The 13308-nt window shown below is 37.3% G+C and overlaps 1 protein-coding gene across 1 annotated transcript; it reads left to right on the top strand.

The window, feature by feature from the left end:
* Positions 1-779: 779 nt before the first annotated feature.
* LOC147318872 (sialoadhesin-like) lies at positions 780-10134 on the top strand. Its single transcript, XM_086309938.1, has 12 exons — positions 780-791; positions 1015-1104; positions 1471-1863; positions 2123-2443; positions 2577-2834; positions 5258-5515; positions 6099-6728; positions 7229-7558; positions 7879-8190; positions 8447-8561; positions 9304-9361; positions 9460-10134. The coding sequence occupies exons 2-12, from the start codon at positions 1062-1064 to the stop codon at positions 9526-9528; spliced, it is 2787 nt and encodes a 928-aa protein (XP_086166064.1). The 5' UTR covers positions 780-791; positions 1015-1061; the 3' UTR covers positions 9529-10134.
* Positions 10135-13308: the final 3174 nt, after the last annotated feature.

The following is a 13308-nucleotide window of genomic DNA, read 5'->3' as shown; positions in this document are numbered from 1 at the left end:
GTCACTCTTTGAAACAGAAAGCATGTTTGAGGGACATGTCAGTTACAACATCGTTCTTCTCTCTGTCACACTGTGGTGCTGTCTAAAGGTTACATTAGTTAGTGCTGTCAATGACTGATTAGGACAAATTGTATTTACACAGAAATAATTGTAATATTAAAATACTACAGTGTAAACAGGAACTTAGAGAGAACAAAGTGATCATTATTAACATTATTAATAATGTTAATAAGAATGCGTAAATCCCAGAGAGTTTATTCTGTTCAGCTTCTCCTTCCATTTTCAGTAGGAGAAACATTTCATCACTCATCTAAATGACTTCTTTAGTACAAACATTTTACAAAACAGCAAATCTTCCTCTTGCAAATACAGAAGTTATTTCAAAGATCAAAGTGACACCATAAAGCGGAGCATTAACATGCATCTATATATTACAATGCATTACAATGCATAATTGTCAGACGATTGTTTTTAAAACAATTGAACCGTTTTGAACATCCAAATATTTGAAAGCTTAGCACCTCATGTTCAAGATTATCTCTGATTTCACTGCTGTTAAAGTTTCACGTTAACATCATAATGTGATAGGAGGTTTTAGCTGTAAGTGTGGTGGCAGTCTAAGAGGAAATAATGGCCAGCAGAGTAAAGCTAAACTTAGCGAAACTTTCTGAAGTGCAAAGAGAAGTAACAAAGGAGGAGGAGGAGGAGGAGGAAGAAGAGTCAGTTGAAAGCAAACAGTCTGCAGAGATCAGTGTGTGGAAACAAAAGCTGGAGGCTCACACAGAGTGAGGGTAAAACATTTTCATCCATTTTTCTCTGTAGTATTCTTCAAGAAATGCTTTAATATGATGCTTTAAACTTTGATATTTCAAGATCTCAGCCAAGTTTATTGGTCACATGAAAAAATATATTAAAACAGTAAATATGTAAGTGTAATATCCCGTATGTGATTCTATCAGCCACTGAACTTTCTATATTTTTACTGCACCTTTTGTGTGTTTGTGCTTTGAAAAGAAAGCGTCTATCCTGTGGAGAGAAGCCGTGCTGTCATTCAAATCAGAATGTTAACTCTCATCTGGGTGATTCTGCTCTTCGCTGACACAGGTACAGAAGGAAATTTTATTTAAATCTTCATCAATATATGAATTTAAGGAAACTACAAAAAGAAGGAAAACTGCAGTTTCAAAGACAGCCGTGTTTGAAAATGTCATTTACTAAGTTAAAAATGGGAAGCAACAGCTGTGAACTGCATCGCTTATATGTGTGTGTGTGTGTGTGTGTGTGTGTGTGTGGTGAGTAAAAGTGTTTTTTTGACATGCAATCAAATTATAAGTATAAATTCATGTAACAGAATTTAGAGTTCACATAAATTAATAAGATCACTGTCACCTGACTTGTGCATTATACAACTATTCAGATGAACCAAATATTCTTTTCCTCTTTTTTTTACCTCCTCCTTTGTAATAACAGGCACATCACAACAATGCAGTGGACAATACTGCATCACACTTAGTGAGACACTAACAGCAGAGGCTGGACTCTGTGTTGTGATCCCGTGTTCTTTCGCTACTGGTTTTGGATTTACACCCAAACATATAGTTTGGTACAAATGTGAAGCATATTCAAGCTGTATCTATGATGATGAAATAATATTTCACAGCAAAAACAATACCTGTGTTCAGTATGGCTTTGAAGGACGTGTGTCACTCTTAGAGCCTGAGATAAGACAGAACAACTGCAGCATCATCATTAATGATCTCAAAGAGTCGGATTCTGGATTGTATCGGATCAGAGTTAATGGTGAACTGAATTGGGGATACGATGGATTTTCATCTAGTCAAAGGACAACTGTCTCAGTTGAAGGTACAAACACTGCATCAAAAAAAGGATGTTGAGAATAAATATTGGTTTTTGTGCTACTTTATTTATTCATTTTTTGTCTCAAGTATAAAGTGATTTTGCACATTTATTTACCCCTGTGTGCTGTTAGAACGAAATACAACACTTTATGTTCCACATCTACCTGCTTAACATAATTTCCTATAATTTAAGCCAAAATATAAGTAGTTGATGAACTTCAGGCAGTTAACCAGATTATTCTTACGTTCTATGTTTCCACTAGGTCTTAGTCAGAAACCCAGAGTTAAGCTTCCCACACTGACTGAGGGACAGCAGGCCACACTGACCTGTGTTGCTCCTGGTCTCTGCTCTGGATCTGTTCCTGAAATCACCTGGACATGGAGAGGAGCAGGAGGGACTGAATCTTACATTACAGGAAGCAGCACTTCTTTCAGGACTAAAACTCTAACTGCTTTCACACAAAGACACATTTCAACTCTGACTTTCAACTCCTCTGCTGAACACCACAACACCAATGTCACCTGTAAAATCCGCTTCGCTGGGGAAAAAATTACGGAGGAGGGTTCAACTTTAAAAGTAAACCGTGAGTATTTTTACTATATAACTTTGTATGCTGAATTCTTTTGAAAGCAGTGTGCTCTCTTGGTCAACTGGTCTTGCTGGAAAGAGAAAAAGAGAAGTTTCATTACTGTGTAATTTGTATTTTTGTGTAACAGATGTTAAGGAAGTTAACATCACTGGGGGCACAAACGTGAAGGAGGGTGAAACTCTGAACCTGATCTGCAGTGTTGAAAGTTTTCCTCCATCTCTGATTATGTGGTCTAAACTTGGTTCTGATATAACCCTGCACAATGACACTGGATCAGCCACACTCTCCATAATTAATGCTACAACTGAACATTCTGGACAGTACGTCTGTACAGCAAAACATATGAACAATATCCTGCAGGAAAACATCAATATAACAGTGATATGTAAGTAAATAACTTTGTGCTTTTAGACAGAGCTTTTTTTTTTCACTTAGTCATCTGAAAATATGAGTTCAGAGAAATTAAACAACTGTAGTCAGACACTTTTAAATATGAAGCTGTCCCACATCTATGTATTAAAGAGCCATTGGAACCCATTTCTTATATTTTAAAATAATAGGCACATTGTGCTTTGGATATAATGCTTAGCATTGCTGTCATGAGCTTCCAGCGTCTATCTTAATGTCTTTCTTCATTGCTTATAACTTCCTGTCACAGACAGCAACACTGACATCTGCTAATGGTGGATGGCTTTGTCTGTCCTAACACTTAACTGACCTTGCACATTAATAGAGTACAAATAATAGGTTAAACTGGCCATTATTTCTGAAGCCAACTAGCAAGGACAACAACATTTATTATAGTCGACAAACAGAGATTTGTCACCTAGCTCACCATCTGTGTACCTACTTCCCAGATGTTTTGTTAACATGGAGCCAAATATCCCAATCAACTCGTTGTATGTGTCAGGGTTTCAGGTTTTCTTTTTATTTACCACCAGGCTGTTTTGTTCAATGTTGGGCAAGTTACTTTGAAAAAGTAATTAATTATAGTTACTAGTTACTTCTTCAAAAAAGTAACTGAGTTACAATATTCTAAAAGTAATTAATTACTTGAAAAGTAACTATTGCATTACTTTAAAAAAAAACATTTAACCCTCAGGGGCCAGGGTATAATTGGGCATTTTTAACTACTTTTGATTTTCCCTCCACATTTTACCTTTAAAAACGATTTACTTTGCCTTGTTTGGTATCGTCCTTTTCAGCACAACCTCACGTGTCTGAATTTACAGTCATGTTTTCATTTTTACATACTGTATTAACACAATTGATCTAAAATCAGACAAATAACATAAAATCAGAGTAGAAAAAGTTATATTTTTACTGTAACAACCACAAACATGTTTAATGAATCATATTTCATAACTTTAAATGCAAATATAAATTGTCAGTTTTAAAATCATATGCACAAGTTTTGCAAACAACAAAGTTATTTGCATCCATTTACCTTTTACCTTGATTTTTTAAATAACCATTTCAAACTATTTACAGAACAATCATCTGTTCTGCATTCAATAAGATGCCACACAAATTATTTGTGCCACTCCAAAAATAATTTCTGTCCACTATAAAGGAGAACATCACAGCCTGATACCTGCAGGTCTGACAGCAGCAGGTGTATCACTCCTGTTTCTACCTGGAGACAGCAGTCGCCTCATTGTTCTGACACACAACACAAAACTATCCACAACACTACACACTAACTACACAAGACAACACATTAACTACACACTCCAAACACGCTAAACGTCACAAATCTCTCACATCTCAAAACTCCCTCTCTCTCTTTTTCTGCTCTCTCTCTCTCTATCTCTCTCTCTCTCTCTATCACTCCTAAAACTTCCCCTGTTTTGTTTTTTGCTCATGAGCAGAATGTGCTTGCTAGCGCTGTCCTTAGACAGTAAACGTGACGAAACTATTGAGGAAAAAAACACACGTATATATTGTTTATCATGACTCTGGTTTTACGTGGCCTATCAACACAGTTTAAAAACTGGTATATATCACCTTGTTGCTTTGTCTTTAAGTGGCCGTGTGATTGGCTTACCACGACTACTTAATTCTTCCTCAGTCAAACAGCAGCACTCATGCCATTGTTTTGCCCCATTAGCTCCAGGTGTTGTGCTAGAAAGTGATCATGAATGCCATCCGCGGGAGCGCACGCAGCTGTTTAAAGCTGTAGTGCACAGATTACTTACATAATCAGCTACTTCCGTGCAACTGAAATAAGGTGCGGTAAGCTGAACACAGCTTCAACTGTCTGTTTGTTGAAAAATAGTAACGGACCGCATTTTCTTGTTAGTAACTGTAATGGCGTTGTAATGATAGGAATAGTAATTAGTCAGATTACTCGTTACTGAAAAAAGTAACGCCGTTACTTGTAACGCCGTTGTTCCCATTACTGGTTTTCTTTTCTTTTAAAAAAAAAAAAACTACAATAATTCTTTGTGCTTTTTTACCTCCTTAATAAACCAAAACTGTGCCACAGATAAAAGGAAACTCGAGATAACTGGGAATATAACTGTTAATGAGGGAAGCACAGACCTTCACAATGAAAATTACACTGACCTGCACAACACTGCATCAGCTACACTTGTCATCTAGAATGTGATAAGACTATTGTGGACTGTACATTTTTACATCTGTACAGCAAAACATTTGAAGACAAATTTGGCTTTACCAGTTTGAATGATTTTATGATGGTGGTTAGGATCACCATGGGGAACAACTAATCTATGTCTTACTTTTTCCCTATTTATTTCAATTAGATTCTTCCTTCTAAAAAAACTACTGTAATGTGCCCCACAGATATAAGGACACCTCAAATCATTGGGAATACAATCATAAAGGAGGGAGATGTTCTGAATCTGACCTGCAGTGTTGAAAGTTTTCCTCCATCTCTGATTATGTGGTCTAAACTTGGTTCTGATATAACCCTTCACAATGACACTGGATCAGCCACACTCTCCATAATTAATGGTACAACTGGACATTCTGGACAGTACGTCTGTACAGCAAAGCATATGAACAATACCCTGCAAGAAAACATCAACATAACAGTGATGTGTGAGTAAGCAATTTTATCCTTTAGACAGAGCTTTTTTCACTCAGGTAAATAAAAATATTGTATTCAGACACTTTTAAATATGTCAAGCTGCCTCAACATGTATGTATTAAAGAGCCATTGGAAACCATTTCTTATTATTTAAAATAACTTAACTGAAAGTTGTGGCACATTGTGCTCTGGGTGTAATGCTTAGCATTGCTGTCAACAGTATCTGGCATCTATGTTAATGTCTATGTTCCTTGCTTACAACTTCCTGTCAAAGACAGCAACACTGACATTTGCTAGTGGTGGATGGCTTTGTCAGTCCTGACACTTAACTGACAGCACAGACCTTTACAATGAAACTAATTTGCACAATGACACTGGATCAGCTTGTCATCCCAAATGTGATAAGAATACACTGAACTGTATATCTATACATCTGTACAGCAAAATATCTGGAGACAAATTTGACTTTACCTTTTTGAAGAGTTTTATGATGGTTGTTACCACAGGGGACAACTAAGCTGATTATTATTTTTTCCCATTTTATTTCAATTATTTTCTTCATTCTGAAAAAAACTACTGCAATGTTCTCCACAGATATAAGGACACCTCAAATCACTGGGAATACAATCATAAAGGAGGGAGCTGTTCTGAATCTGACCTGCAGTGTTGAAAGTTTTCCTCCAGCCCTTATCATGTGGAGAGACCTTAGCTCTAAAACAAACAGCAAAGATACTGGAGCTTACACTGACCTGCAAAATGACAGTGGCTCAGCTACACTTGTCATCCAGAATGTGACAGCAGAAGATTCGGGACAGTACACCTGCACAGCAACACATCCAGACACAACTGTAACATCATCTGTCAGTGTGATTGTGTCTTGTAAGAGCAACAGCAGAATCACACAAAGTGGTAAAAATGTATCAGCACAGGCTGGACTGTGTGTTGTTCTAGCATGTTCTTTTACGAAAGAGGATGGTGATGTTGAAAATATAACTTGGTATAAACATGATGGAAACATAACTAAAACAATATTTGGCTCCAGTAACAATACGAAAACTGAACCTGAGTTTAAAGGGAGGGTGTCACTGTTGGAGGCTGACCTGAAAAAGAACTGCAGCATCATTATCAATGACCTCACCAAGTCGGACTCTGGATCATATCACGCTGTCGCTAAGACAAAGACTCACTGCACACTGATTGCAAACATCACAGTCACAGTTACAGGTATCAAAACCTACCACAAATACTCCCTGCACAGTGACCACGTTATCATGTTTGATTTAAATGAGTTAGCTCAACTAAATTACAATGAGTTGTATTAACTACAGCTGCATTATGGCACTAGCACATGTTTGTTTAACGTGAGTTTAAGAGTTGTTAAATCATTACCACTCCAAAGATTTTTGTGAATAAACATGATGCTCAGATTAACACAAAGGCACAACGACTTCCTGTAATGCAGGTCCTGTGTCTCCATTCATCATATATGTCAGCTAAAGTGAAAAACAGAAACTGCTGAATGTCCTTTAGTCTATTCCTTTGGTCAGACATAAACTGATGTTTGGGTATACCTCACAGAGCTTGCATCTGTCTTGGAACTTTTCAGCCTTATCTTGTACTTTTTACAATTTAAGTTACTTAACAGAGTGATCATACGTCTACTTTAAATTAGTAGTGGTTTTTATGCTGATTATAATGTCTTGTTTCATTTACTTTCCTATTAGAGCTGAGTGAAAAGCCCAAACTGGAGATTCCTGAAATAACAGAGGGAGAGCAGACTACACTGACCTGCAGCGCTCCTGGTCTCTGCTCTGGATCCACTCCTAATATCACCTGGATATGGAGTGGATCAGGACAAAACCTCTATGAAATAAAAAACAACAACACTGAATTCCAGTCTGAGAATATGCCTGTCTTCAAGTCAACTCTGACCTTTAACGCTTCAACAAAACACAACGGTGGTCAGGTCACCTGTAAGGTCACCTGTAACGTCACCTGTAAGGTCACCTTCAAAAATGTCAAAACAAATGAGACAAAAACTCTTAATGTCAAGTGTGAGTATTACTCTTGGCAAAAGTATATTTTTATCATTATTACAGTATTAGTAGTAGTAGCAGTAATTATAATAATGTTGTAATTACTGTAAGTGTAAAACTTTCATGACTGACATTATATTTTGTCTGCTCTTATTTTTTGCATTTTTTACCTAAAAAAGCAGTTTTCATTAAAATCTGGAAAGTAAATGTAATATTAATTACATTGTTGTGTTCTTCAGTATCAGATATTCTTATATTGAAGCAATGTGTTAAGACAATTTATGTTCCTATGAGTTTACTGTAATCTTGATGCTGAGCTTCTTATTCTGTTTTTGCAGATGCAGCAAGAATCTTGAATAACTCTGCTTGTGTCGCTCAGTCAAAGGTTTTGACCTGTGTGTGTGTCAGTGAGGGGTTTCCTTCACCCACCATCAAATGGCCACACTTAGAGAGCCACACTGAGTACTCTGTAACAACCAATGTGTCAAACACCAGAGTCACCAGCACCATCACTGTGTCCCAAGATCACTATCACAACTCCACTATTGAATGTGTCAGCAGTAATAGTATTGGAAATACCTCATCAAGTGTCAGCCTTATAATAAACGAGTTCAATGCTAATTCATCACCATCTGAAGAAAGAAATAACAGTAAGTATCTATGAGTGAAATATCTCCCCTATACTCAAATTTAAGACAACTCCACTATTGAATGTGTCAGCAGTAATAGTATTGGACAACTAAATCACAGCATTACAGTAAAGAAGTTAAACAGAGTTAGTAAGTATTTACAAGTAAAATATATCTCCTATACTAGAGCTATCAAAAAATGTAAGACATTCACTTCCTGTTTTTACATGTTTTATATAACATAAGCATAAAACTTTTTTCAACGTTGTGATTTCAGATCTTTACAAACAAGACCCGAAAGTTATTGCTGCAACATTGAGGGCCTTTCTGATTTGTCTTATTGGGATAATTTTTTCAGCCGTCGTTGCTTTTTTGGTAACAAAATCCAACAGGTACAGTTACATTTCAGAGTTTAATTTTGGAATGTGAAGATTATTTTTTTATTTTTGTAAATATATATAGATTATTTTAATCTAAGAATTTAATCTACTTCTAATATCAATTCTATTATATTACAAAAAAAATGTTCCTATATATTTGATGCAAATGACCTCTTTCATTGTATCACAATGCAGCTTTTTTAGCGATAAACATCCACACATTGGTTTATTTTAATACAATATAATAGCAAAACTGATGAGACAAAACATTTTGACAGTTGCTGCTTTTTATTGCTTTATATGCTGTTCTTTGCTTGCAGCTACAAGAAACAGGTTTTAAAATATCACACAATGTTCCACCAGTTATGGATGACATCTGTCAGTCACACATTTTCTAATATATGCCGATTTTTGATTTCACCATTGTTAGCATAATGTTTATATGCTTCATTTGGTCATAATGTTTGGGCTAATCATGTATAGTTAGTTTGACAATCTGTCATTTCCAATACCCTGTAATTCCTAGCTAATGGGACCAGTATACATAAGTAATGTACATATCATATTTACATATAAGGATAAATTGGAATTTATGATTCAAGATATAATTTTTTCCCTCAAAAAATGAAAAAAACAAAACAAAAAAACAGAGTGACCATAGAAAAAATTCAGTTTATGTAAATGCCCTGCTGTTGTTGCGAGCTGCTGTGGGACCTTCTGCAAGAAGGATTCATATTAATTGATTTGTTCTCAGAAAAAAATGGAGGAGGTCTGAAAACCTGGAGACTGTGACCACTGAAGCAGTTCCAATGGTAATGTATATCATTAGCTAGCCTTCTGTCATGTAGCTTAATTATACAGATGTTTAACTTTTATTAGCTGACAAATTATCCTGCAATGTGTCTGATAGCTGGATGCTGATCAAGCAACAGTATATGATGGGATCCATGAGCGAGAGGCAGCTGAAGGAGAAACTTAGTCATGTGAGAACGCATCGCTGGTGACAATGATGACATTGCACCAAAGACGTGGACAACATTGACAATGACGTCAAAACCAGGAAGGAGAGGAGAAACAGAATATGTTGAAATAAAGACAGAAAAAAGGGACAATGATGATCATGTGTTGTTGCAGCACTTACAAAAAAGAAAAACCATTCAGATATTAGGCTATGGTGTTTAATGCAGTCTAAATAAAACAATAACAGGGTTTCTAATATAGATGTACATCCTGGCAAAGAGGTTTTCAGAAAACACACTCTCATGTGATGGCTTCTTGTAAGTGGCAGTCCTTAGTGGGGATTAGCTAAAGATATCAAGACATGCAATCTTAATCTAATGCTATGCTACTCCACTTCATTTAATACAAGGAAACTTTGAGGTGCCAACTATACTGTGTAAATAATGTAATAAATCTACTTATAAACTCCAACTTCAACAAAAGCATAACCAAAGTGAAACTGTGTGAATCTTTGTGGAGACGTTCTTGTATGCAAAAAAGCATCTGTACATTTCACATATGTCTGTATCAGGTAAAATCAGTAGCTTCGTGTAAGTTTTTGTTTTATCACTTCAATAAAATTCAAATCTAAGTTCAAAGTAAATGTGATCATTATTATGCGTGTAATAGCTGTTGTTCAGTTTTCTTCTATGGCTTAAAATCTTGTGAATTCACAGATAACTGTTATAGTCTACTACTGTGGTAAACTGTGAGAACAGGACATTTAGAAAATCTACTGGAGCTCACATTAGAAATTATTGTGAGTTGGGAGTATTTTACCCACACTGAGCTGCTAAAACAGATTGTGTGTTCCCCCACTTGCCAAATTTCACTTTAACCACTGACTGTTTTTTTCTGTTTTTTGGTGTGGAGACAAAGCCACCCAACATCATGCAGGCAACAGAAAATGTATATTTTAAATAACAGATTAAGTCTGAGTACATTCATTAGAATTGTAATTAAAATTTAGATTAATTTGTTTTCTCATTTACTAATATTATATTCTGTAATATTACTAATTACAGAATTTCTGTACTCTTGCCTCCTCTGCCTTTGCCCCCGTGAGCGAGAACACCTTCACTGTTTTTGTTTTCAAGTTTCAGAAGCTGTCAAGGTCAAGGCTCAGGACTTGCTCCATATGTTGAGTGTTGTTCACCTCTTAAAACTGTTTCCTTTCTCCGTGTTCTGTCCACGCTAGTAAACATGCTGTGTGCTTTGAGGCCACAGAAAATTTCAGCTATTTCTAGATTTGGTGCCTCTCAGTCGAGGGATGCCTGTGTTGTGCTGGACACCTGGAAATCCTGCTATTGCAAAAGTCCAGCTCAGGCTATTTCTCATCTCCACAAAAACAGAACCCTGGAGAGATGCTTGCAGTAGTTTTAGTTTCTTTCAGTTTTCTTTTGCAACCTACAGAAAAATTGTGTGAATTTACAGATGACTGTTATAGTGTCTTACTGTGGTAAACTCTGAGAACATGTTTAGCCAGACTGAAATTATACCAATGTCTATTTAGGAAGTACATAAATATATACTTTAGTTCTCGCGAGAACAGTAACTGCAGATTATACTAATTCACACCACAATATACAGATCAAACATGAAACTGCATTTATGTAGAAGCTTTGTCTTTAAATCTACTGATATTTAAACAGTTTGAAACAATACCTCAACTGCTCACTGCTCTGGACATTCTCCAAATCATGTGGACGTGAAGAGAGCGAGTCAGAATGACACAGACATAAGAGAAAACATTTAGCGTCTCATTGCTAAATATGAGGTCAGTCTCTTGATCATTAATATGCAAATTGCCATGACCACCAGTCTGCAGTCAGCTGAGACTAAAGAAGTCACTTGGATGGGTGATGAAACGTTTCTCAGAATCAAATTTGTGGGAGTATTGCTGTAGGTTTTTGACACCTGTAACTGTGACGTTTGCATCAGAAATCAACATATAGACATTCTTCATCTTACTAACAATAACAACTCGATATGGTCTAGAGTCTGACTGGTCGAGGTCATTGAAGCTTTTTTTCAGATCTGACTTCAGCACTGACAACCTCCCTTGAAACTTAAATGCTGCTTTCTTAGAGCTTCCATGATGTTTGTGTCAAATGACATCAGAACCATCTTCTGTAATAACAGAACGTGACAAAACAACAAAGTCCAGCCTTTGCTGTTATTTATTTAATTTAATTCTCTTTGCATCTTTAACATGTTTCCAGGAAGTTCTTCTATACTCTGTCCGCCACTATTTCCTCTTAGACTGCAGCCACACTTAGAGCTAAAACCACCATTAATGTGACATTTTAACAGCAATGAAATCAGGGATTATTTTTAGTATCAAGTGTGAAGCTTTGAAATATTTGGGAGATTCAGGGAGTTCTGCATCTATGTTAATGATGTTTTTGGTGCAACTTAAATAAATAAAATAATAGCCACATATTTAATTATGATTTTTATTAATATGAAAAGAGAAACTCCCACAGATATTTGAAAGAACTTCTGTCTTTGCTAGAGATGGATTTCAAGTTTGCTGGGTTGCAAAATGTCATTTAGGTGAGTGATGAAATTTTTCTCCCACTGAAAACATCCAGCTAAAAAGAATCAGCTTTTTGGGATTTACACTGTGTTCTAAAAGGTTTCTGGACAATTATTATGATTAGTATGTTGCCCCATATAGTATAATTTTATTCACTCTAAGTTCCTGTTGACACTTTACTATTTTAAGGTCACAGTTGTTTCAATCTAAATACAGTTTGTCCTCATCAGTAGTAAAGACTTCATACCAATGTGCATGTATAGAATAAGGCTGCTTTTGCTCCTTTATAGCTTTATGAAGTTACCTGATATGACTTCTGCCCACTCTCCGATGCTATCTAAAAACTTGTGTGATAAAGAAAGTTTTGTTTATGAGTATATTGTGAGTGTATTTTTGAAAATGCAAAACAGAACATAGTGAAACATAAGAGGTGGTGTCAATCTGGTGGAACCAGCACCCAATACAGGAAGCCTGAATTGTCTCTCTGCTAAAAGAGTCCTACCCTCTGACATATGAGTGTTACCCAACAGTCTGTACAGAGCTTAGATAGAACAAATGTGGATGAGGCGATTCACCCAGCTCTAACTGCCTCAAAACGATCAGAATTTCTACCCCGGTTGTCTCAGATAAAAACCAGGGACAGGACTGGCCTTGTAGGCCCAACCTCCATCAGCCATATCCATTAATGGCAGCTCCCTTCTAGACTGGTGTACTTAACTGGTAATTAACTGGGTTAAAACATGAACATGATAGCCCCGTCCACCAGGGTATGAAGCAGGTATGGAGGAGATCAAAACTCCAGACATCCAGAGGCCCCCAGAACACAAGAGACCAAGGAAGACCAACAGAGGGGCAGCCGCGCCACTGTCCCAGTAAGAGCTGAGGAGAGTCCCAGATGAGGGCTCACTCAGCAGTGGCGGAGCAGAAGCCAGGGGGAGTTGCAGTGACGCGCCCGTGAGCTCCGCCGGCAGCCAGCTGTGCCTGAGTGACCGAGCCCCAGGCCGAGAGGCCGGGGGCACCCCACCTCCGAAGTGGCCCCAGCAAGCCCCAGGCTCCAGGCCCCGATAAGCGGCTGCCAAGGAGTGAGCCGGTGTGTACCCGGACGCCCACCCCCAGACACAAAGAACCACCAACGCACCGATACCTGAGGGAGTCCGCCACTGGCAGGGGAAGTGGTGGTGGGGGGAGATAGGCCTCCAAACCTTGGAGGGCCTGAGATGT

Source organism: Aulonocara sp. 'chitande type north' Nkhata Bay, linkage group LG11 (assembly GCF_057382095.1).
Source record: "Aulonocara sp. 'chitande type north' Nkhata Bay isolate Kocher_YH1m ecotype deep benthic linkage group LG11, A_spYH_male_GT1.1, whole genome shotgun sequence".
NCBI lineage: Eukaryota > Metazoa > Chordata > Actinopteri > Cichliformes > Cichlidae > Aulonocara > Aulonocara sp. 'chitande type north' Nkhata Bay.
Note: the sequence above shows the minus strand (reverse complement) of the source record. Positions and strands in the feature narration are given on the sequence as shown.